This window comes from Doryrhamphus excisus, chromosome 20, assembly GCF_030265055.1.
Source record: "Doryrhamphus excisus isolate RoL2022-K1 chromosome 20, RoL_Dexc_1.0, whole genome shotgun sequence".
NCBI classification, from domain to species: Eukaryota; Metazoa; Chordata; class Actinopteri; order Syngnathiformes; family Syngnathidae; genus Doryrhamphus; species Doryrhamphus excisus.
The window spans coordinates 3,445,778-3,472,867 of NC_080485.1; the positions used below are offsets into that span (position 1 = coordinate 3,445,778).

General features: G+C 40.7%; 1 protein-coding gene across 23 annotated transcripts in view; it reads left to right on the forward strand.

Annotated features, from left to right (window-relative positions):
* dst (dystonin) overlaps positions 1-27,090 on the forward strand; it is a 152,671-nt gene that overhangs the window by 25,961 nt on the left and 99,620 nt on the right. For 17 of the 23 annotated variants that reach the window (XM_058058420.1, XM_058058421.1, XM_058058428.1 and 14 more), the window contains 11 exons: positions 976-1,037; positions 6,181-6,270; positions 7,583-7,681; positions 8,356-8,433; positions 9,859-9,951; positions 21,497-21,663; positions 21,784-21,896; positions 23,754-23,860; positions 23,929-24,048; positions 24,117-24,212; positions 24,288-24,415. In XM_058058420.1, coding sequence (XP_057914403.1) covers positions 976-1,037; positions 6,181-6,270; positions 7,583-7,681; positions 8,356-8,433; positions 9,859-9,951; positions 21,497-21,663; positions 21,784-21,896; positions 23,754-23,860; positions 23,929-24,048; positions 24,117-24,212; positions 24,288-24,415 — 1,153 coding nt within the window. Of the gene's footprint in view, positions 1-975; positions 1,038-6,180; positions 6,271-7,582; positions 7,682-8,355; positions 8,434-9,858; positions 9,952-15,125; positions 16,513-21,496; positions 21,664-21,783; positions 21,897-23,753; positions 23,861-23,928; positions 24,049-24,116; positions 24,213-24,287; positions 24,416-27,090 lie in introns of those variants that run through there. The other 6 variants (XM_058058423.1, XM_058058442.1, XM_058058439.1 and 3 more) reach the window with 2 other exon arrangements.

Below are 27,090 nucleotides of genomic sequence, written 5' to 3' on the forward strand. Positions count from 1 at the left end.
TTTATGTTAAAATATTATCTATTTTATTGTATACTGTTTTTATGTACTGTTTTATGTCTATTTTTATTGTACATTGTTTTATTGTATTTTTTTATGTGTATTTTAACTCTGTGTTTTGCCTTTTGTGAAGCACTTTGTGACTTCTGTCTGAGAAAGGTGCTATATAAATAAAACTTACTTACTTACTTACTTACTTACTTATTTGACTGTTACATCGCCGGAGCTCAGGTTGCTATGGAAAAGGGAAACATGTGGTCAACACGGAGAGTGATGCAGTATTTGTCAATTTAGGTACATGACATCTGTGTTTTTATTCATTACAACAAGCATTACTCATACTGTTTGAAATTTCGTGTAATTTAGCACAACTCTACAACAGATGGAAGTTGCAGAGATGTGAAGTAAGGTCTTTAGTTAAGCAATGCGGTGCCATTTTTAACTCTCCTTTTGCTGAATGGATTATCCTCTGCAGGGTCATGTTCGAGGGAGTCAACCCTGGACACTCAACCACATGATAGTCTGCAAATGGGAGGGACACAATGATCAGTTGATTGTGGTTAGTGCGTAGGCCACACAGCTAGGAGACCCGGGTTTGATTCCCTACTCGGGCATCTCTGAGTGGAGTTTAAATGTTCTCCCCATGCGTGCATAAGTTTTCTCTGGGAACATTTCCTCCTCCCACATTCCAAAAACTCTAAATTGTCCATAGGTATGAATGTGAGTGTGAATGGTTGTTTGTCTATATGTGCCCTGTGATTGGCTGGCCACCAGTCCAGGGTGCACCCCGCCCGAAGACAGCTGGGATAGGCTCTAGCATGCCCGCGACTCTAGTGAGGATAAACGGTAATCAAAATGGATGGATGGATTATTGAACCTTTGCAATAAAACACAAGAGTTTGTAACTGGACATGTTTCCCATCCCATCGAAAGATGAAACCAAAAAAATGAAACAAATGTATCGTCTTGTTTCCTCAGATGAAAGAGACAGAGTGCAAAAGAAGACCTTCACAAAATGGATAAACCAGCATCTGATGAAGGTAAGCCTCATTTTTTTCATGTTCAACATCATATTCTCCTTCCTTTTGGTAACCCTTGCCAGTCCCCTGATGGGTTTTATCCTGCCTAGATACAGTAAACCTTGGATATATCGGACTCGGATATATCGGAAATTCGCTCACAATGGACAGATAAAAAGAACCGATTTTTTTGTAATGCATTTCCAATAAAAATTCATTGCATTTATATATATTTACATATTTCGCCCATTTCTGACAAAATCTCCAGTCCCGTTCCAATTTCCCTCGCATATATCGGATGGCCGCATCGTGTCTTTCTCCTGGCTCCAGATTTAGGACAAATATAAAAGTGAGTGACGTCAATAATACTAGCACAGCAGTGAATGAGATCTTAACCTCACTATTGGAAATAACGTAGGCCTGACGGGCGTAACAGGGCCTAGCTTAATTAACAATTTGTTATGCTCAGAGTCCAATAAAGTTCAATTCTCATTACCTTACGTCTCTTTTCATTGCCCAGTCCAGGTACATTGGAAACATAGTCAAGGAAGTGCCTTTTTATAACGGATAAAATACGATATACGCATATACCGGATATACATAAATCCGATATATATAAAAAAAAAAAAAAAAAAAAAAAAAAATATCCGATATATGCGTAAAACTGACATTTTCCGGTATACGCATATAACGGATTTCGCTTATATCGGACAAAACCAGTGGGAACAATTGATATATCCGAGGTTTACTGTATTATGAAAACCTGTCAGAAGAAGTCATGCGGGGCCATATGTGTTGTCTTTCACTGCTGTAGTTGTCTTTAGTTTGGAATTGCTTACTGTGAAGTTTCACACGTCTGTGGAATTTCACTAAATACTACAGCAGACAGACGAGCTCTGGCTTGTCTCACCTCGTTTATTAACTACCTTGGAATCATTTGTGCTCCGCACAAACTGTCCTGAAGAATAACAACTACTTGTATATAATACATTTACCTCGAAAATGATTTTGGCTTGTTTGAAGGAACTAAGCGCAATAGCATCTCTATTGTTGTCATGGCAACTCCTATAGCTGCATGTAATATTGGTCGACCAGCCTTGAGAGGCCTTATATTGTGTGAGCACAATTACGGTCACATCAATCACATAATGACTGCACAGGGATCTCTTTATGATAACTGCCGCATTTGTTAGTATACTCTAAATCAGTGTTTTTCAACCTTTTTTGAGTTTTTTTTACATTGTAAAAATCTTGTGGCACACCACTAACCAAAAATGTTCCAAAATGTCACCACGACCTCACACGTGCATCAATAAGTCTATGGGAGGAACAAGGTAGGTGTTGCCACACGGACCAATATTACATTGCTCTGCCAGTCTTTACACCACAGACACTCCACAGTAGCCACGTTTTTACATCACCACTTTTTCTCTTTCCCAATCACCTTTCGGGAAACAATGGTATCCATAGAAAGGAATATTCCAATCTCTTGTCTACATGCGCCGTGAAAATCAACCAGAATAGTCAATAGGGCATGCCCAGTAAAACGTAAACATCAACATCACGTGATACCGACGTCCTCGAGTTTTTCTTTCACTTGTTGGAATAACTCCGTATTGCCAGTTTTTTCGTCTGTCCAGTCTTGAAATTTAGTTTGAATCAAAAACAAACTTTGCTTAGTCCAGTGCCGATTGCTGGACTCCATTTTTAAAAGTGAAGAACGTCTGGATCTGCGTGTTACGTCATATCTGAGCATGCTCTGAAAGAACGCACCCGGGATCAATTTAAACAGGAAAAGATCACATTCAATCTTGCTAATATTTTATAATTAAACTCGGGACATGTTTTATATAGATATGTATTTTCTTTTTTAATAAAACTGGACTTGTGAATAAAGTATAGAAGGGTTTAGATTATGTTCCACAGATGGCGCTAATGTACACGAAAGCTGCTTGCCAACCGCCAATAAACAACATCGGATTGGTTAAAGCAATATTCCATCCCTGTTCAATTCTTTTGAGCAAATATACCAAATGCAATTGGAATATTTGGGTCCATATATTCATGTCTATTGACATAATTTTTGCAAATGATGATTCATAAATGTTAACTATAAAAAGTGATATTGGATAATTCCTCACGGCACACCTGACGGTTTCTCAAGGTACACTAGTGGTTGAAAATCACTGCTCTAAATCAATCAATTGGTGGGGGCTGTTTTCAGTGGATTCAGTGGGAATGCACCTTGTGTGTCTGTGCTATTCTCTTGCTACGCCAGCATGGGGTGCATGCATGTTTCTGGGTAAATTTGTCCATCCGACACACAGATGCAGATACTGTATCATACACAACTCACATTGTGTCCCAAAGGTTGAAATATAACATATTTGACAATTTTGGCTTCCAAAAATCAGCCATTTGGGTCATTATTATTATTTATTTAAATTATTTAAATTATTTATATTATTTGGGCAATTTACTGTTCACGCTGCACTTTACATTATGTTGTTCATATTTGGTGTCTTTTCTATCGATTTATTCTCCACATTATTATTATTATTATTAAATATTATTACTTATCTTCTTTTGTGTCTGTTATTATATGGGAGCCAGGCAACGACATTTCGTTGGCAATTTCACTACTGTGTTTTTGTGCAATGACAATAAAGGGAGTCTATCTATCTATCTATCTATCTATCTATTGGTCATTGAGGGTTGATTGAGGGTCACGCAACCAAACCTGTTGGGAACCACTGCTCTAAATAGTTTAAAGGTTAAAATCCACGGCACGCTCACTCACTCGCTGGTACGTTTGTGTGCATAATCAAGACGTGTTATTTAATTCATGCCTTCAGTCCTCTCGCATGTGACCACGCCACCACCTTGCACCATAGAAATAATCAGAGTCACTCCAAATAAGACAAATAATACACAGAGTCAGGGAATTTGGAGTGATACAGCTCTGCACAAATGATGGCACAAGCAAAACAGGCTAAAGCATGAATGCTCAGTGTGAACAACAGGCCAGTATGCTGTTTAAAAAAAAACTCAAAACATCCTAAATTATATGGTTTTAATTGCAGACAAGAATAGTTTCAGGATTCTGTCCATTGCGTGGCATTGATGCCAGTTTGTGGTTTAAAAAGAAAACAGGACATCATCTAAGGCCCACATCTGCAAAATCTCTAGTGAAATATAGTCAAATGTCCATGACACCAGAATCTAACAGTATTGAAGGAATAACTCAGTGCTGAGTAATAGTTTGACCAAATAATATAAGGGTGCAGGACTATTTTGGCTCCACAGCTGTGGCTGCTATGTGGGATTACCGTGCTGAAAGCCCTGTGTGAAAGCAGGTCAGCAGGAGGCTGATTATAGGGGCTCGCTATTTAGGACATGGAGGGTAGAGATACGTCTACTGCAAGGAGAGGGCAGCGGAAGTTGTGTATGAAGTGCATGTCGGACATTGTTGATAAGAGCCATGTTGTTGGCTTGTAATGCATACACAATGCAGTACACAGAAATGCGCACATTCTGAATTTAGTAACGTTTCTGGGTTGTATGAACTGCTTTCCCAAACTTCAATATGTCTTTTGTAATGTATTCATTACATTTCTGGCTTTTTTTCTCGTCTTTTTCTCAGTTTTACTTTACTGCTGTTGATTTGGCTTAAAAATAAATGCCACCCGCCAACTGTAGGGGGAGACTTATGAGAATTATGCTCATTTTTCGGTCCTTTGTATTGAGTTGCGGTCTCCAATAGAGCAGCTACACACAACACACAATAACCCGCACAGAATTTGCACCCATTCCACGTTTATTTCCTTTGATTTGTGCTTCCTGCCAAAACGGTCGGTTTTAATTTATTCCACCCACGGCCTGCCTACGGGCATGCTCACTCCGCTGCGATTGGTCACAATTGCATATAACAGAGGTAGGGAACCTATGGCTCGGGAGCCAGGTAGGGCTCTTTTGATGACTGTATCTGGCTCTCAAGCATTTCTTACCACAATAAAAATGTATTTTTGCTAACATTTTAAAGTATACCATCACAGAAATGAATAATATTCAAAATCAACAACTTTCTTATGCATTTTAATTCGTCCATCTATATTCTACTGCAATACGGCCAACCATATCTATCTTTCCTGATGATATTTTCCAGGTCAAACACCAAAACTCGATTATTACTGGGTAATGCTGTAGTCTACCTCGGTCATTGAGATGTCAAAAAAACATGTAAATGTAAACTTTCCTCCTTTAGTCAAATAGCTAAAGCTGCAGAACCAAGCCTTCTGGTGAAGATGGCCAAAAGAATGAAATATACTGAATACGGTTCAAAACTATGCGGCAGCAGAAGTTGTATTAATGGCAGCAAGTATTTGATTTATTATTAGACACTGCGCTGCTCACGAAAGTATGCACCCCATTGGCGTGGGGTAGTGTGCCTGGTCTACGTAATTAGAGCCCATTATATCTAAAACTGTTGGTCTTACATAAAAATGCACACATTTTATTGCATTCAAAATGTATATGGCTCTCACAGATACACATTTTAAAATATCTGGCCTTCATGGCTCTCTTAGCCAAAAAGGTTCCCGACCCCTGGCATATAAGGAAGTCCGCCCCTCAGTGACATCACAAAGGAACAGTTTTACCACGCCTTATGAAACCGAACGTTTTGAGCCATCCCAAACTTCTTTCAGGTCTCACTTCAAAAATGCGCAAACCTCATTATCTGAAACTTTGGCATCGTTTAACACCAGAATACAACAGTCGAAGTACATTTTTAAGGTGCTGTCAGCCTTGATTACGGGGGTGCACAGAGGGCGCTCACATTCAAATATACTGCAAGCATTGCCCTCATCCTGCTTTGAGTATGTATACCACAAACTGCGATTTGCTGACGTTTCTGTACTAATATGAGCTATCATTGAATGGATTGCGTATTGTAACAACAGCATGCCTGCAAATCTTCTTCTCAAATGGCAGTGATGACCAATTGACTCAAATTTTTATGCGGTTGAACTCATAATTGTGAAAAATACACTTTTTTTTGTTCAATCTGTTATCTTAACTAGCTAGTGGTGCTGTTCTTATATATTTTTTTGACAACAACATACATGCTTTTAATTATTAACTGGTTTTATTTGAATTATTTTAGGTACGGAAGCATATAAATAACCTGTATGAAGACTTGAGAGATGGACATAACTTGATCTCGCTGCTGGAGGTCTTGTCCGGTGACACATTGGTAAGTGTTATTTTTCTATCATGTGATTTTTTTTTTAGAATTCATGTCATTATTTGGGGACACTTTGAATCAGAAATAATGTCATCAGTTTGATTTATTTTTTTTGGTCTTTTTGAATGGTGCTGGTTTTGGTCATTCCCCCCAAAAACTATATATATTTTTTTTGTTCCCATAGGCGGCCAAAGTCAATTCATATTAGTTTGAGCAAAGTCTGCTGAAGTGGGATTATTTATTTATTTTTAATTATTAGTACATGTCAGTACTGTAAACAGTCATCAGGAACAACAACAACAAATGGCCTTTAATTTTTACAGCCAAAATGTGATTTTAATCATTAATAAAGTTCCTAATTATCTTTGTTAACGCACTAATTCTATAAAGTGTTATATTGGAAGCATGAACTATGAATTACTGGTGACTAGCTTTGGCACTCAATTGCTGGTTCTGCACAATTGCCTGGGCTCTTTGTGAATGAATCACAATAACATGAACGAAAGATGTAAGGGCTACAATTCAACACAAAAAACAATAGTGTCACAAAATCTATGGAAAAAAAAGATAACCTTGTTTGTTGACCAAACAATTTGCCTGAATTTTACCATATTGGCTACTTTTGGTCAATGTAAAAAGTGCTTACATGTGGAATTTACGTGACCGTGGCTGTGCATGTTATCAAATGTTTCCTTCCCCTATTAACATGCCACTTTTCACTCAGTATTATGGCACTATAACTTATTGTTATAATTATGCTTTTTTATAGCAATGAGCATTGATTTTTGACTTAATGGTAATGGTAACACCGGTTTAGTTAGTTTCAAACATGCAAAAGAATCACGTACATTGTGTTTTCACAGTTCTATGGTTATCATCACACTTTTCCTCACTTGAATCTTTTTCAAAAAAGACATAATAAACACTCAAGGACTTGATTCATTGAAATGTAACAATATTTTAGGTACTTCAATAGAGACTATGAAATTATGATTTTATAGATAAGTATAGTTACTGTAGCTTTAGTAAAACAATCTTATGGCGGCCGAAGATGTTTTCACACTACTGTCAATTCCACGTTCAGTCATTATGTCATCATGTGCTTCCATGTATTTTTAAACAGCATGTATTCCCACCTACGTATATCACCCTATGAGTTCCTCCTTGTGACTAACTTTCATTCTCTAGCTATCTAGTTTCCCCTCCTCTGGTTTTTGTTTTTCTGTCCATTGTCTGACTTCCCTTTGATTTGGCCGTTGTGTCTGTCTCCTTGTCTTCCTTTTCCACCTTCTCCCATGTGTCTCCTTTTTGGGGCGATAAGCCGAGGGAGCGCGATGTCCTGAAGACATTGCGGTTGGTGAGTGGGACAGAAGCATGCGCGGTTGAGCGGCATGGAGACGTGCTGGATGATGACAAGGGGGTACGTGTGGATTGCCCACCCGCCACACGCCCTCATAATCAACTAACACGAGAGTTTGCTGTGGCCACTTAGGAGAGACAATCCCACCATGTAATTGGTCTTCTGTTTAGACGCATTAGCAGACATTATGTCTGCGTGCAACGCCCCCTTTTAGCCATGATCAATAGATGTAGATAACCATTATGCACTGTCATGCTAGAGTTCCCCTAAAAAGCCACACAATCATTCCCAAACCTGGTGAGACATCAGTCCTCTGATTTTTTTTAATCATCCCTCCACAGCTTCACAAATCGATGTTATTTATTTAGGCCATTTTTTTTTTTAGTTCTGCTGCATCCGTGCGTCATTGCATTTTCCATTTCATCCCCTCTCACTGTGTTTGGTATAACCGAACAGTTCAAGAATTAGTTCAAGAAGTTTGGACAGCGGCTTGGACAAAAGCATCCTTTTAATGCATAGAAATACTTGCACCTTCAGAGCATGTTCTAAAAGAGGTGGAATTGGTGGAAAATGTTGTTTATAAGAAGGGTTTTAAGTGTGATCTCTTTTTTTCTACATGATCAGTGAGTAAGATTGTGGAAGCACGTCCTCGATCGTCATGCTACTAAACTTTTTATTTAGTTAGTTCACAGAAACAGAACATGTGATCACTTTTCTTCTTCTCTTTTCTGCAGCCACGGGAGAGAGGAAGGATGCGCTTCCACAGGCTGCAAAATGTACAAATAGCCCTGGATTATTTAAAGAGACGGCAGGTAAGACGGATTGTCTGAATAGTTTAAAGGAGGAGATGACAGTAGGGATGTGCGTTTGACAATATTGCTCAGTCGACTGTGAGGAAAAGATTGAAATTAACAGCTTCGGTTGGCGACTGTTTGCATTAAAACATAACTTAATGGAGATCTAGGAGTTTGGAAATGTTTACGAAGCAATTTCTAAAGCGTTGGGAAAGACATTAGCCACAAATGGGTGAACATGGACCAATGGGGGACCTTCCCAGGAGGAGTAAACATACACACGTGTGTAGGTATGTGTAGGTATGCGTGTAAATTGTATATTGTTGCTACAGTATATGTATATGTGCTTGTATACCTCCATTTTTAGGGGCTCAATAATATTTAAAAAATAGTAGTCATTCATGCCTATGTACCAGACAAAATAGATAATTATGCTATCTTTGATAGTCCTGCGAGAGAATTTAAAGATACTAGAATAATAATCTACAGAGAATATATTTCCTTTCCCTCCTCAGTTTTAATGAATTTAGAATCCTGCCATATCCTTTTCATACATTATTATTTGGCTGAAGGCTTTATGTGTTTTTTTGAAGTAGCAAGTCCTCAAGGAGTGCTGCCGTCAAATCCCATCATTGGGTTTTCAAATCCCATCAGTGGGTTTCGTGATTGGCCACCCCTCCCCCATGATGATGTGAACAGGCCGCCTCAGCTGTTGCCACATGTGATGCGAGGCTCCAGACAAAGGAGACATACTAGACGTACACAAAGGGGACTCTCTATTGTCCCCTCTTGCGGTCATAGTGTCTGTTTTGTACGAATTAAGTGATTTTTATGTTATGGTTGCATAAATGTTTCTAGGTCTTCAACTATCATTTTGTTTTCTGATACCTCAGTAACCTTTTCATGATGGTGCCTGCATTCCCATAGACTTGAGACAATTGTGCCACCTGGTGGACAAACCGTAAAATGTGGTCTCATGCTTGATACACACCTAGATTATTCATTCATTCATTCTCTACCGCTTTTTCCTCACGAGGGTCGCGGGGGTGCTGGAGCCTATCCCAGCTGTCTTCGGGCGTGAGGCGGGGTGAGCCAATCACAGGGCACATATAGACAAACAACCATTCACACTCACATTCATACCTATGGACAATTTGGAGTGGCCAATTAACCTAGCATGTTTTTGGAATGTGGGAGGAAACCGGAGTACCCGGAGAAAACCCACGCATGCACGGGGAGAACATGCAAACTCCACACAGAGATGGCCGAGGGTGGGAATTGAACCCTGGTCTCCTAGCTGTGAGGTCTGCGCGCTAACCACTCGACCGCCGTGCCGCCCACACCTAGATTAGTAAAATAGCAAATTGCATACAAATATTGTGTATTATATCACTCTTTAGTAGTAGTCTTTTTTGTAATCTGATCTCTCTTCTTCTTCATGAGGTGAAACTTGTAAACATCAGGAATGATGACATCACAGACGGCAACCCCAAACTGACACTGGGATTGATCTGGACCATCATACTGCACTTTCAGGTCAGTGTGATCATCTTATGGACGTTATGGACGACTGATTCCTCACTACCAACGTAATTGTCCAATGACATTTATTTGTATTCATTAGCACAGATGTGAAAAGTATGAACCGTGGCCATTATCTGCATCTAAAAACACTTAAAACATATCTCATGATGTGTGTTACGCAATAAGACGAGGTCCAGATGATGTCGTGTCAAACAGTGTGCCTGCATTTAGGATGTATTTACACAAACCAAAAGTCTTTCAATGGGATGAAAAGTACAGCTTGTACAGATCCACCCTTTTGTCCTTTGGTACCACTCCAGTTTGCATTGGAGTTTTCAGGGATGAGCTCATGTTTCTCCTTGAATATTCTTGGAAATGATCTCCTGGATAGTGCAGTCAATATGCGTTCACATGCCAGGAGTGCAAGTGTTAGTCAGACATGGTTTAATAACATCTTTTAAACCAGGGGTGTCAAACATACGGCCCGCGGGCCGGAACCGGCCCCCAAGGAGGTTCGATCAGGCCCGCAGGATAATTTGAAAGTGGAAAAAATGCATAAAAGACATGGAATTAATATTTTTAATTCGCTGCAATTCATAGATTATCCGCTAAGGGGCGCACTCTTTGCATCAGAGTAGAAGACAAGCCGCATCACTGAGACAGACTGAAAACAGCAGACGGTATCAATGCGCCATCTGCTGCTTGTTACGACGTTGTTAATACCTTGGTCTCTACCTCTCTGCTACACCCTCATTAGCCAAAATGTCGTTATCCAAACGGAGAAAACTAGATAAGGAGTGTAGAATTTTCAAAGAAAAATGGACCACGTCCTATTTATTTACAGAGATGCACGGAAAACCTTTGTGCTTGGTGTGTTTGCAACAAGTTTCGGTATTGAAGGAATATAATATTCGACGCCACTACGAGACTCATCACAGCGAAAAATATGACGGCTTACTGTTTGCATTGAAAGAATACAGCTCTGTGAAGATTAATCCTTACTGTAGTGATTTAAAAAATGTGCATTTTAATGTTAGTCAGCAGCTTCAAAACAAAAGTTGTGTGATGGAATTCTACTGTTCATACAACTCCATCAATTTTCAGTATATATTGTATATGTATGTATGTTTCATGTATGAAGTTTACAGATTTACAGGACAGGCGAACACTTTCTTCATTACACATTTAAAATCACTCTCCTTAGTTTGTAAGGTGTACGCAGGGATTACATTTAGATTTTATATGCATATGTGTAAGTGGTTTAAAAATCCCTTTCTTTAAAAGTCTCATTTAATCTTAAAGTGCATTACTATATTTTTCAGTACCAATTAAAGTTTTGTGCCTTTGTACAATCAGTGGGATCAGTTGCAATGCATATTTGTGAATGATAAAAGTAAATTGCACATTTGTCTAAGGAAATATGAGGTGTTTCATGAAATGTTTTGTAAAAGGATAGTTCATTAAATTTCAATATTTTCCTAATATTCTTGTGCTTCTTTACACCAAAACAAAGGAAAGACATGATATTTTGGTTATTTATAGCAGAGTATGGTATAATTTTAATGGTCCGGCCCACTTGACATGTCCCTAGGCCGTATGTGGCCCACGATGCGAAATGAGTTTGACACCCCTGTTTTAAACCCTCGAAGCCTATATAATCCGTCATTCCTATCCCACTATAGCACTAGTTTAAAACTTCTTTGTTAATATTGTTTTTTTGATAGTTGTCTACATTCTCATTATGGCAAAATATTGTACTTTTGTGACATATGTACTTTATAATAAAGATACCATTGATGAGAAGCAGTAGTCAGTATAGTGACGCATACACGGCACATAGAAAAACACAAATACCAGGTAAGTAAATGTTCATATTTTCACAGTAACGTTAATGCAATTATAATGCATTGCATCCGTGCAACACACTCCCCCCTCTGGGCTCCTTTGGCTCCCTCTGGTGGGCTAGGGCAGCATTGTCGCGCAATCCATTAATTTTCAATTCTAATTATCTTTATTGCTATATTTAATTGAATTGTGAGTTATTGAATCACAATATGGATGTTGAGGGACTGTCTTGGCTGACACGTCTCTTCAACATTGCGTGGAAGTCGGGAACAGTACCTTTGGATTGGCAGACCGGGGTGGTGGTCCCCCTTTTCAAGAAGGGTGACCGAAGGGTGTGTTCCAACTACAGGGGGATCACACTCCTTAGCCTCCCTGGGAAAGTCTATTCCAGGGTGCTGGAGAGAAGGGTACGACCGTTGGCCGAACCTCTGATACAAGAGGTCCAATGCGGTTTTCGTCCTGGTCGTGGAACACTGGACCAGCTCTACACCGTCACGAGGGTGCTTGAGGGTGCATGAGAGTTTGCCCAACCAGTCTACATGTGCTTTGTGGATCTGGAAAAGGCATTCGACCGTGTCCCTCGTAGCGTCCTTTGGGGGGTGCTCCGGGAGTACGGGATTGGTGGCGCGCTACTACGTGCTACCCGGTCCTTGTACAAACGGGGCAGGAGTCTGGTTCGCATTGCCAGTAGTAAGTCGAGCCTGTTTCCGTTAAACGTTGGCCTCCGCCAAGGCTGCCCTTCGTCACCGATTCTGTTCACAATTTTCATGGACAGAATTTCTAGGCGCAGCCAAGGTGTTGAGGGAGTCCGGTTCGGGGGCCTTAGAATCTCATCTCTGCTATTTGCCTCTTCGGCCATAAGAACAATTATAAGTACAATTATACAATTATAAGTAAACCTTCAACGTTTACTGGGACGGTTTGCATCTGAGTGTGAAGCGTCTGGGATGAGACTCAGTACCTCCAAATCAGAGGCCATGGTTCTCAGTCGGAAAAGGGTGGAGTGCTCCCTCCCGGTTGGGAATGAGGTCCTGCCCCAGGTGGAGGAGTTTAAGTATCTCGGGGTCTTGTTCACGAGTGAGGGAAGGTGGGAGCGTGAGGTCGACAGACGGATCGGTGCAGCCTCGGCAGTAATGCGGTCGCTGTACCGGACCGTCGTGGTGAAAAGAGAACTGAGCCGGAAGGCAAAACCGGTGGATGTATGTTCCCAGCCTCACCTATGGTCATGAGCTTTGGGTCATGACCGAAAGAATGAGATCGCGGATACAGGCGGCTGAAATGGGTTTCCTCCGTAGGGTAGCTGGACTCACCCTAAGAGATAGGGTGAGGAGCTCAGTCATCCGGGAGGGGCTCAGAGTAGAGCCGCTTCTCCTTCACATCGAGAGGAGTCAGTTGAGGTGGCTCGGGCATCTAGTCCGCATGCCTCCCGGACGCCTCCCTGGTGAGGTGTGAAAAGGCCCCGGGGCAGACCTAGGACACGCTGGAGGGATTATGTCTCACAGCTGGCCTGGGAACGCCTTGGTGTCCTCCCGGTGGAGCTGGAGGAGGTGGCCGGGGACTGGGAAGTCTGGGCTTCCCTACTAAGACTGCTGCCCTTGCGACCCGGACCCGGATAAGTGGAGGAAAATGGATGGATGGATGGATGAATCACAATATCACCAACTTTGAAGCTGTGAATGTGAATTAGTAATCATTAGTATGAAGTATAGTATTTTCAGAGTTTACCGTTTAGGTTTGCATGTTTGATATGTTTGTTGACTTGTAACTTACATGCTGAAAAAATGTGAGCACCCCAGTTGTAAACGCTTGAATACACACACGTTTGCCACTGACAAAGGTATCTTGTTTTGTAGCGTGTTGTTGTGCACATATGCATTTCCAACATAAAACTATATATAATACTTTTCATACAATTCCCTGCTTACGAAGACGTTGAATTACCATGTCCATATAGTGCAAGCATGCATGTGTGTGTCTTTGAAGAACCACACACGCATTGTTACCTGGTGATTGAGCCAACACCTGATACACTCAGTCTCACGCAAGCCCTCCAGCACTCCATCCTGCAGCAACGGGCCTGTTCCTTCATGATTCCCAGGGGTAACAGGGCGCGTCAGGAGAAAGCATTCAGCCCATTTTAGACCAAAATATACCTAATAAAAGCACTCAAGATTGACAATATTACATGCTGATGTTTTATTGGCTTAGTGTAATGAATCCCGGTGTGTTCTTTTTGTAAATTGATTTTCTCATTGCTGTCGTGACCTTTTTATTAACTTGAATATCCGTCAATATAGTGTCAGTCTTGGGAGTGTCTGCTGCACTTTTTTTGCCGTTTCACCGCCGAACCTTTTGTAAGGGTGATTCTAGCTTACGTATACCATGACTCCTGTACGTGCATAGCAGATAAGATTTGATTACACACAACTGCAGTGCGTGCTCTTCACACTGGGAGTTGTTCACACTATCACTTTGAGTGTATTTGTGCAGCGGATGAAAACCTGACATTGCACTTTTTCACCTGTTGCTATCTGCTTTGTTTTGCCCTGACTTGCGGTTTTCCAAAGTCTGTGTACCGTGCGGCCCAAATCTCCAAACTGCTTTTTCTTTCACTGAGTATTCATTTAACAATATTTGTTTATTTTTGCACGCTGCAAAAATTTAAATCTAAAAAGATTAAGTTAATTTTATTTATTTTGGAAAAAAAGATGTGTTATTTTAAGTATTATGTACTTAAATCTGTGCTTCATAACTTTAAAATCAAAACAATCTGGCAACATTAAATATTATTATAATTATTTTAAGTAATATATATTTTATTTTTCAACATATTACTCGGCGGCACGGTGCTCTAGGGGTTAGCGCGCAGACCTCACAGCTAGGAGACCAGGGTTCAATCCCACCCTCGGGCATCTCTGTGTGGAGTTTGCATGTTCTCCCCGTGCATGCGTGGGTTTTCTCCGGGTACTCCGGTTTCCTCCCACATTCCAAAAACATGCTAGGTTAATTGGCCACTCCAAATTGTCCATAGGTATGAATGTGAGTGTGAATGGTTGTTTGTCTATATGTGCTATAGACATATTGGCTGGCGACCCTCGTGAGGAAAAGTGGTAGAAAATGAATGAATGAATGTACTTAAGTCTGTGCTTCATAACTTTAAAATCAAAATAATCTGCCAGATTATTACACATTATTATGATTATTTTAAGTAATATATATTTTATTTTTCAATATATTACTCAAGGTCAGTAAATTGGACTCAAATATGTATTTTTTTTATACTGTACCATTTGAACTGTGTTGGCTGTCAGGTTACTTTGCCTTTAAGTACGTAGTTATTTTTAGGCCAGATTTTATTTACTCTATGCATATTGTATGCAAAAGGAATATAGTTTTATTTTTATATGCGTGGAAACGATGTATTTCCTGTGGTGACCTCTCGAGGGAAAAGCCAAAAGAGAAAGAAGAAGATTGTTATTTGTGTAATAGCGTTGGCTGATACTGTCGCAGTTGTGTAATTATGATGTAATGGACTCATATGGCAAATCACTTCCTGGTCTGAGCTGCTCTGTTCAGATAAAAGAGTTTGTTTTAAACACTGGGTGTGAAAGCTACGTCTCACTCTGTCATTGTATTTGTCTTGGTTAAAAGACAAAGAGAAAGATCTCCTGGATTTGTCTGACAGCCAGCGACTGTCTGGGTCAGAGCGGACCGACTTGCTGAGGCAAAACTTCCCACCAGCCTAACATGACCTCATTGGAAACACAAATATAGGGACACCCGACGGGCACCGGCATTTGCTTACTAGGTAGACGAGAGTCGACCGACTGGTCTGTGCACAAGTTTTTGTCCTTGTTCAGCTGAGCGCCACGGACACGTGGACCGTGTTTGTGCATTTATGATGTTTGTCCTGGATTAGCGTAGCCAGGGAAGTGTTTCAAAGGTCACAATGGATTCCAGTGTCACACGTGGGCGAGAGAAACGGCGACCGGGTCTCAGAGTTCGTGAAAGGAAACACTAACTGTGGCTTCATGGCGACGTGTCAGTGGAATAGGCAAGACTGAGCTGGATTGTTTGCTTGAGCTCTGGGAAATACTTTGGGGAATTATGGGAAATACTTGTGGCTGTGTGCGGGCTCCAAATGAGGAATGCTACTTGGACCCCAAAAATGCTCCACTGAGCCCCGGATCCAGGGAGCTCAAAGGTCGCCGTTACTTTCAGAGGAAGAAGCACAAACCCACTAAGCTCCATGCTCTTGAGTGTGACAGGAATCCTCCTGTGGGTGACAAGCAGGTGAACTTTACGGATAAACCATCAGGAGTGGAGACACATCTCAGCAGTGAACGCAGCATCATCACAGGCGTACCGACAAGTCCCTCTAAAGGACCTCGTTGTGACACCATAACTGGCTTCTCAAGTGACTATCCGGATGTTACCGCTAGCAGGTCCAATGAGGATCATAATCTTCATCATATTGCCTCTGGAGGTATCTCAGCTAAGGATGGCGTGCTTGTCAAGGAGCCGCTGAGGCGCCATCTCGGGAGGGCTGTTAGTTTTGGGGCAGTGGAGCACATGTTAAGCACGACGAGGGGCAATGATGGATACGTGAGCGAGGAAACAGTTAACAGGATTATTTGGGACTCTCGACTTCATGGGAGGACCAGACGGAGGACCTGCACTTTCTCTGGTTACATTGATCATGTGAAATGTATTCCCGGCCAAAACGAGGTAAACACATTGTCTTTTTTTTTATTGCTATTGTAAGCTATGAATATTCATGAGCTTTACGTTGATCTGAGCCTTAAGAAATCCTAAGCAAAGTCCGTAGTTTAGACCATAATCTATCATTATGTGCACATCCATGATGACGAGCTTGGAAAAACACAATTTTTTGTGACCTATTTACCTGCAAACTGAGGAAAAGTGGTAGAAAATTAATGAATGAATGAATGAATGTGTAGTAGAAATCAGTCTGTGAAGTGGCACACTACTCTCATGTTGCTCAATATTGTATACGTTGGGTCATTTATTACATAATCTTATTTGCGGCTGCTGTTGCATATATTGTTTATGTTTCGAGGTTTTACGTTACGTAGTAATGCAGACTTTTGTGTCCTGTATTTTTAATTCATAGGCGTCATAAGACACATATGATTAAAAGGTCCCATACAATTATTGGGAAATTTTAAATAAATAGTACCACAAAGATGCTTTGAAAGAGTATAGCCTTGATGCTCAATTCAGACTACCATTAACCGGGAACGTGCGGTTTTTAGGGCTGCCAACATGGTGTCCCCTGCTTTACAACATAAAGCAGAAATAAAGTTTCAGTTAAAATAACACCAGTTCAAAGACTTTTAGAATATCTCATAACGTCAATCATAACAGTGTTGTTCCATCTTTAGTGAACCATTTCTGTTCAAATAAGGGAGCGAGAAGTCTGCACCTTCACAAGCATAGTTAGATGGCTCTCGAGCCCCTAAAAATACTACATTTGTTGGGGTCATGTATAACGTGACACAAGTTGTCGTAAACTGAAACTTACTTAGATTGAATTCTTTAAAGAAGTCGTGGTGCCTGTCTTTCAGGCCTTCCTGCTGTTTCTTCAAATACAGGCACCATTTGCATGCCGCTTTTTGTGAATAATTGCACAGAATAATTGCATCGCATTTATGCACCTCAGATGTGAGGTATCTTAACAGGCAACTTCTACTACCTGGATTATGTGATTTTATCCAGAGGGCGTCCTTATGTTTCCAACTGTTGTGTTGGTTCAATTATCTACAACAGCTAATTGTTTGTTATGTGTAGGGCCCTATAAATTCCGTTTTATTTTTTCCCAAATTCCGTTTTATTTTTTCCCAAATTCTGTTTTTTCCGTTTAAATTTTTTGGAATTCCATTTTTGTTTTACCTTTTACTCATTTTACCACAAAAGAGTGCGTTTTAATAATGTTTATGAATAAAGTGCACACTAATTAATTAGAAATGAACTTACATTCATTGAGGCGACACAATATTGCACTTTTCCTCAATACTTTACTACTGCGTCATGTAACACAACATTGCACTAGGTACACTCGGGGGAGGTGAAGTTGTCGGAGGCTGCTGGCATTTTCAGGCAGCGCTCCTCCCTGTTTGCAGTGCTTCACGAGAAAAGGACATATTTTTCCCAACTTCTCCAAGGGGATGTCGGCCTCAGCACACATGCTCACAAAATCCTCGACGAAGTCTTTTCTTAAGTCCGCTGACTTGAATGAGGCAGTAACGCATGTCTGTCCGAGTGTGCAGCCTCAAAAGATCATTATTGTGCACTTTGTCCAATGTTTACACATACGTGCACTGCAACTGTTGACTTGTCCATCATGAAAGATGTCAAATACAGTGACATTTGAACCCTTTCACGCATGACGGTCACTGCAGTGGACGGCTATTAAAACGCCATTTTCAATTATGAAAATAGTTTTGATGGCAGTGTTGCTTATAAGCAGTAAGTGGACGCCTGAGAATCTATGGAGGACCAAAACTGCCAAAATAATAAATAAATAAAAGTGAAAATAAAAACAAAAATGAAAAAAAAAATTAAATACACAAAAATAAATATACATGGAAATAAAAACAAAAATAAAAAAATATATACATAAATAAATAAATAAAAGCATACATAAATAAAATACAAAAATAAAAAACAAGATTCAAAAATTAAAAAATATATACAAAAATAAATGTAGAAATAAATACAAAAATAAATGTAGAAATAAATACAAAAATAAATATATAAATAGAATTACATATCAATAAATACATAAAAGCACTCATATGTATTTATTTCATGCAGCAGACAATGTCAGCTTGAAATGCAGAAGGAAAAACTATTCAAATGAGGGGGCGGTCCTAAGTGTGTCTTGGGTTGAACTGTTCGCCTATTGGTTGATTGACATGTGAGTGCGAAAAAGCTCCGTTGGGGAGGAGAGAGATCAGGCTCCAATAAGGCTTCCACCCGGAAAAGCAGGTAATCCGGGGAAGCATTATCCGAAATATCTGCTAGCAAACGGAGATCCCTGGAGATTGCAGCCATATTTACCGCCATTGAGAGTGGTGTGGTGACTTCCTCTTGCTGTGGCTGTTTGCAGGCATACCTAGCCGATTTTCGCACTCACATGTCGATCAACCAATAGGCGAACAGTTCAACCCAAGACACACTTAGGACCGCCCCCTCATTTGAATAGTTTTTCCTTCTGCATTTCAAGCTGACATTGTCTGCTGCATGAAATAAATACATATGAGAGCAGAGTGCTTTTATTTATTTATTGATATGTAATTCTATTTATATATTTAATTTTGTATTTATTTCTACATTTATTTCTGTATTTATTTTTAATTTTTGAATCTTGTTTTTTATTTTTGTATTTATTTTTGCTTTTATTTATTTATTTATGTATATATTTTTTATTTTTGTTTTTATTTCCATTTATATTTATTTTTGTGTATTTAATTTTTTGATTTTTTTTTGTCATTTTTGTTTTTATTTTCACTTTTATTTATTTATTTATTTATTATTTTGGCAGTTTTGGTCCTCCATAAGAATCCACCCAACACTGCTTTGTGTGGACAACTATTGTAAATGCAGAATAATTGTGTCAACATTGAAGATGGCTGCCAGGAATTAAAACTTAAAACTTAAAATTTTACATCAAGTAACACCTAATAATCGCCATAGTTGTGAACATTTCCAAGTATTGATTTTAGATTGGGAGGAAATTGCAATTTTTCAGATGTCCGCCAAAGTGGACTGCATGCAATTACATGCAATTACTGAACAGTATATCACTCTTGACAATGTTTTATCTGAAGTAGTTTTCTTTTGTATAAATCAACATTTTATGCTATTAGATTGTAAGCTGCATTGTATATATCAATATGTATGATTTCTGCATTATTCGTTATGAGTAATGGGTACTTTTCCAGCAAATTTGCTTTCTGCTGTGGATCCTGAGGAGTTTCAAGCCATAGATGAGATGATCATGCTCTTCAAAGGCAAATTGTCTATCAAGCAATACACCCCCAAAAAAACAAAACCCTGGGGTGTGAAAATTTGGGCAAGATCAGGGGCTTCAGGATACATGTACCACTTTGAAGTGTACAGGGGTGCAACCAGCATAGGTGATGACATCCAATTCAAGAACCACAAGGAGTTTTTTTTATGGAATGGAATGGAATGGCCTTTATTGTCATTATACAAGATGTACAACGAAATTGGAGAGCTTCTCTTTTCAGTGCATTCAAGTTTAAAAAACAAAGGGTATATAAAGTAGAGTAAAAAGACAATTTAACAAGATATATACAAGATCTATACAAGATATCCAAAATATACACATATTATTGCACAGGAGCATATGCAGGAGCAGATATATTAATTTTAGTGCAATGATCAATGGGTCATAGTGCAAATAATGACTGGTGTGTACAGATGAGTAAAGTTACAAATGAGTGTATTGTATTGGGTTGTTAAATAAATAGATATGATTGAGGTAGTAACAGAGGCAGTGATAGAAATATTGCACATTTACATTATGCTAATGTCCGGGTACGTTGTATGTCTGAGTTCAGGGTGGTGATGGCTCTTGGGAAGAAGCTGTTTCTCAGTCTGCTTGTTCTTGCCTTGATGCACCTGTAGCGTCTGCCAGAGGGCAGCAGGTCAAACAGCTGAGCACCGGGATGTAAACTGTCCTTGATGATGTTGCGAGCTCTGCTGAGGCACCGGGTGGAGTAGATGTCCGTCAAGGAGGGGAGAGGGCAGCCGATGATTCGCTGTGCTGCCTTGACTGTCCTCTGGAGCCTCCCTCTGTCCGCCTCAGTGCAGCTTCCGTACCAGGTGGAAACGCAGTAGGTCAGCAGGCTCTGGATGGACGAGTGGTAGAAGGCCAGCAGCAGCTCCCTGTTCAGGTTGTTCCTCCTGAGGACACTCAGGAAGTGTAGACGCTGCTGGGCTTTCTTTATGACAGCTGTAATGTTGTCTGTCCAGGAGAGGTCGTCGGAGATCTGGACTCCCAGGAACCTGAATGTGTGGACCCTTTCCACACACTCACCGTTGATGTAGAGGGCGGGTCACTCCTGTTCCTTCTGAAGTCCACGATGATCTCCTTTGTTTTGTGCGTGTTCAGGGCTAGGTTGTTGTCGGAGCACCAGGTCGTCAGCCTCTGGACCTCCTCCCTGTAGGCTGCCTCGTCTCCCTGTGAGATCAGTCCGACCACTGTGGTGTCGTCAGCAAACTTGACGATGATGTTGTTAACTACTTTTGTGGCATTCCACTAATTACTGTCTTGAAGGAACAGGGCATCTATCTCACAACAGGCTTCAGGGGGCACAAACAAAACTCAGGAGAGCAACAGAACTCAAAGAAGAAGAAGAAAATCGGTTCTTATTTTTATGTCTAAAAACACATAAAAACACTTTAACTCTGTTTATCATGGGTCATGCATGAAAGGGTTAACAACATCACGTTGGGTAGGCTTATTCTTTGATGAGAAACAAAATGATCAAACTTCGATCTACCACATGATAGCAGAGCACCAGCTTTTATTTTAAGATGTGTAGCGAAGCAGGCTTTTCTACAAGGTTGTGGGCACATCCATTTTTTTACATGACATCATGAAACCTTCAGCTTGCATTTTCAATTCCGATGTGTCTTTTTTTTTTTTCTTCGATGACAGATCTCGGAGATTCACGTGACAGGAGAATCCGAGGACATGACGGCCAAGGAGAGGCTGCTGCTCTGGTCCAAGCAGCTAACAGATGGCTACGTCGGCGTAAGATGCGACAACTTTACCACCTCTTGGAGGGATGGGAGGCTCTTCAATGCCATCATTCATAAATACAGGTACTGTGTCACTACACCTGGCAGCCCAATGACCGTTGGAATGTCGGCACGGTTCTGCCATTTCATCAGTTTTCCTCACTTTTGAATGCAATTGAACTCTTTCTTTCTTTTCTTTTCCAGACCTGACTTAGTTGACATGAGCCGAGTCTCCACACAGACCAACCGCTCCAATTTAGAGAACGCATTCGGTGTGGCTGAGCAACTTGGGGTGGCCAGATTGCTGGATCCTGAGGGTATAAACACACTTCAGTATTTGGTGTCATTGTGTATTAGCACAATATAAGCTACATTGGAAACTCTCTTTTTGTCATTCATTTGTTCCAAAAGTTCAGACTAAAACCAGGACTTTATGCTGCCGATACCGATCCCGATAATCCATGATACCGATCATATACATGCAGTGTAAATGTTTAAATGTACTACTGGCTATATTAGGGTTTCTTGTGAGATATACTTTTACCAAATGAAAATGGCCAACAGCAATTAATATTGGGAACATTTATTTTCTTATCTTATTTTCAGCCATTAACAAAATACTGGAATCCACAACTCACATTTTTTTAATTTCACTATGCATTTATTTGTAGTCTTTTCATATTGTCAACTAAAAACCCGAATGAAGAGCTGGTTATCCACCTCTGCTGGGTCACTCTAGCCCAGGGGTGGGCAAACTACGGCCTGGGGGCCACATCCGTGTTTGAAGTGTTTGAATACGGCCCGCCTGTTCTTTCCAAAGTATTTCATTTAAACTCGACATACAACCTGGCATCACGGTTTGAGCCAACCTTTTGATGGTGGAAGTAGCCGTTTTATCAATTTTGTTATTTGATGTGGTCTGTTGTTTACAAAATTCATTCATTCATTCATTTTCTACCGCTTATCCTCACTGGGCTCCAAAAATGATTGTTTGTCTATATGTGCCCTGTGATTGGCTAGCGACCAGTCCAGGGTGTACCCCGCCTCTCGCCCGGAGACAGTTGTTTACAAAATGCTTCTGAAAAAAGGGACACAAACACATAATAATAAAAATAACAAAAATAATAATAATTCATTCATTTTCTACCGCTTTTTCCCATGAGGGTTGCAGGGGATGCTGGAACCTATCCCAGCTGTCTATGGGCGAGAGGCGGGGTACAACCTGGACTAGTCACCAGCCAATCACAGGGCACATATAGACAAACAACCATTCACACTCACATTCATACCTATGGACAATTTGGAGTGGCCAATTAACCTAGCATGTTTTTGGAATGTGGGAGGAAACCGGAGTACCCGGAGAAAACCCACGCATGCACGGGGAGAACATGGAAACTCCACACAGAGATGGCTGAGGGTGGAATTGAACCCTGGTCTCCTAGCTGTGAGGTCTGCGCCCTAACCTAATAATAATAATAAATGTAATTTATAACGCACTTTACATCAAATAAATGATCTCAAATTGCACATATAGCAGATTGTATGATACTGATGAGTCTAGCCCCCCCCCCCTCTCTATAGAGTCTAGCACCCCCCCCCCCCCCCGTCAATTTTGTTAAATCAATGCCGCCCGCGAGTCAAAAAGTTTGCCCACCCCTGCTCTAGCCGCATCCGCTGCTTTCTGAAGCTCCCTCTTCTATGCCTCTCACACAAGTTCCTCCTGCACTTAAAGTACTACATATTGTACTACATATCCGTACCGAGATGGTACTTGCAAGTACAGCGGGTTGGGACTGGGGCTTTTGTAGCCGCTGCCTGACGGATGGTCGCAACTTACCACACCCTGCCGAGTGTACGGCCCCAAATGCCGCACCAATCTAAAACGACTTAAAGCGCCATCCCGGTGAGACTTTTTTGTGGCACGTATTGGCAGCTGATTGGTGGAGCCAATACCGATCTGTGGCCGATCGATCGGAGGACCCCTAATGAAAAGTGAATCATTTTTTTCCCCAACATATGAAAAGTGAAACATGATTTTTGTCCTATTTGACTCAAACTTGATGCATGTTGTGGAGTAATATGAATACTGTTCAATAATTTAGTTAATTTAACATAACAGCTTGAATGACTCCACACATTGTCACTGAATTCTGTGTTTCCGCCTCTTCTACCAGATGTAGATGTTCAGTCTCCTGATGAAAAGTCCGTCATCACGTATGTCTCAACGCTGTATGATGCCTTCCCCAAAGTACCTGACGGTGGAGAGGGAATCAGCCCCAATGTAAGTCGATCACGTCACCCCCTGATGTGTCCAACCTGTTCTCTAAAGCGGTGATTTTCTCCACACAGGACATTGATATCAAATGGGTGGAGTACCAGAACATGATCAAATACCTCAGCCAGTGGATCAAACACAATGTAGCTGTAATGTCCGATAGATCATTCCCCAACAACCCTGCTGAACTTAAGGTATCATACTACAATGTATTAAAAAAAAAACGCAATATTGTATACGTCATTGCTGCTTTCATTCACAGGCACTTTACACACAATACCTGAAGTTCAAAGAACACGAGATCCCACTGAAAGAAAACGAGAAAACAAAAATCAAAGATCTCTATAAAATGCTCGAGGTACACAAATCCCCCCAAAAAGTCACACATTTTTAAAAGTACATCAATCTCATTGCAGTTGTGCGTGTTTGGCAGGTGTGGATTGAGTTTGGACGGATTCAGTTACCGCCGGGTCATCATCCCAACGACGTGGAGAAGGAGTGGGGCAAATTAATTGTTGCCATGCTGGAAAGAGAGAAGAGCCTGAGGCCTGAAGTGGAAAGGTATGTGACTGTTTGAATACGCTTGTCAGGTGAAATAATTATTGAATAATCTTTTTAGTATCTTCAGTCTGAGACACCCACAAATCAAATGTCTAATTATGTTCCAAAGTGCATGACTGCTAGAGGGCACATTATGTCAAGAATCCATGTTTGCTTTGAAGAGTTTTGCACAACACCAACAAAAAGTATGCTGCATGAGTCAGTATAATAAATCCTGGTAAGCAGTATGACCTTACGCCTTAGTTTCCGTTGTCTTACCTGCTGTAAAAAAAATAGCATGTCATTTTGTAATTTATATACTCTAAGTGGTCATAAGATTGTGTGCAAACATATGTTGATACAAATCACTGGATCCCAGATGTATGAAATGTTATGGCTTTGAACGTTCATAAACCCACGATTCAATTAAATTTTTTATAGCTACTGGGTGTGTGATCTGCAAATAAAAACAACCGCCAGGGTCTGTAATGAGCTCCAGGCCAATAAATATGGGCATTAACAGCTGCGGCTGTAGGCAACTTTCTGATGTATTGTTTTGTTGTTGGTTGCGCCACGTGAAACTCATGCGTGTAAGCTTGCTGTATGAGCTAATCCAGGGGTCGGGAACCTTTTTGGCTAAGAGAGCCATGAAGGCCAGATATTTTAAAATGTGTATCTGTGAGAGCCATATACATTTTTTTAAACATTGAATGCAATAAAATGTGTGCATTTTTATGTAAGACCAACAGTTTTAGATATAATGGGCTCTAATTACGTAGACCAGGCACACTACCCCACGCCAATGGGGTGTGGCCAGCACACTTTCGTGAGCAGCGCAGTGTCCAATAATAAATCAAATACTTGCTGCCATTAATACAACTTCTGCTGCTGCATGGTTTTGCACCGTACTCAGTATATTTCATTCTTTTGGCCATCTTTGCCAGAAGGCTTGGTTCTGTAGCTTTAGCTAGGTGACTATTTGACTAAAGGAGGAAAGTTTACATTTACATCTTAATGACCGAGGTACACGACCGCATTACCCAGTAATAATCGAGTTTTGGTGTTTGACCTGGAAAATATCAGGAAAGATAGATATGGTCGGCCGTATTGCAGTAGAAAATAGATGGACGAATTAAAATGCATAAGAAAGTTGTTGATTTTTAATATTTTTAACAGTAATTTCTGTGATGTTTACTTTAAAATGTTAGCAAACATACATTTTTATTGTGGTAAATGCTTGAGAGCCAGATACAGTCATCAAAAGAGCCCTACCTGGCTCCCGAGCCATAGGTTCCCTACCTCTGAGCTAATCTGTGGGATGCATTCCAATCAGTTTGCTCCTTACTGATATTGCATTGGTACTGCTGTTGCTGTGCAATATACTTCCTTTTCACTTCCTGTCCTGTCATCCTGTTTTTTTTTTCATAGAAACAGATGAAAACGTTCTGGTTTTCATAAATTTACTATTTTTCCTATGTTTATTATTGCATAATTGCATAATTACATTGTTTTTGAGAGCTATTTTTGTTGGGAAGATGGATTTGCTAACACAATAATCCCTTGCAACTTTGCGCTTTGAATTTTGCAGCTAAAAATTATCACAGATTTTTAAAAATGAATAAATCATGTTGTACCAGTCCAGGGTGTCATCTTGGAGTCATCTTGGACAGGCTCCAGTACCCCTGGAACCATAGCGAGGATAAGTGGCATGGGTGGAAATCATGCTGTTTCATGGTTGAATACGCCCTATTATTAGTCGAAAATATCCATATTTCAGCACATTTTTTATTATTCAATCAACAAAATCAGTAAATGAAGTCAAATACAAATATAAGACATTGGGATGACGCATTCAATTACAATATCTATGCTGGTCACTAAGTGTCAGTGTTGTTACTGTAATGTTTGTTGAGACACACAAGCAACAGGCACGATAATCGCTAATAAAAATCAATTAAGAAAAACAAGGGCTATTTTTACGGCCAAGCTGAAACTCGACTCTGGACCCCGGAAGTCACTTCATGTCTAAAAATATTCAATTTATAAATAAGGAATCCTACTTGGTGCAACTTTACTTATCGCGGTTGAGTCTAGAATCAATTCACCATGATACACAACGGATTATTGTATATTGTGTAGCTAATATTATTTCCATCCATCCATTTTCCTCTGCTTATCCGGGTCCGGGTCACGGGGGCAGCAGTCTCAGTCGGGAAGCCCAGACTTTCCGGTACTCGGCCACCTCCTCCAGCCCCACCGGCAGGACACCAAGGCGTTCCCAGGCTAGCTGTGAGACATAATCCCTCCAGTATGTCCTAGGTCTGCCCCGGGGCCTTTTCCCGGCTGGGCATGCCCGAAACACCTCACCAAGGAGGCGTCCGGGAGACATCCGGACTCGATGCCCGAGCTACCTCAACTGACTCCTCTCAATGTGAAGGAGAAACGGCTCTACTCTGAGCCCCTCCCGGATGGCTGAGCTCCTCACCCTATCTCTTAGGGTGAGTCCAGCTACCCTCCGGAGGAAACTCATTTCAGCCGCCTGTATCCGCGATCTCATTCTTTCGGTCATGACCCAAAGCTCATGACCATAGGTGAGGGTGGGAACATAGATCCACCAGTTTTGCCTTCCGGCTCAGCTCTCTTTTCACCACGACGGTCCGGTACCGCGACCGCATTACTGCCGAGGCTGCACCGAT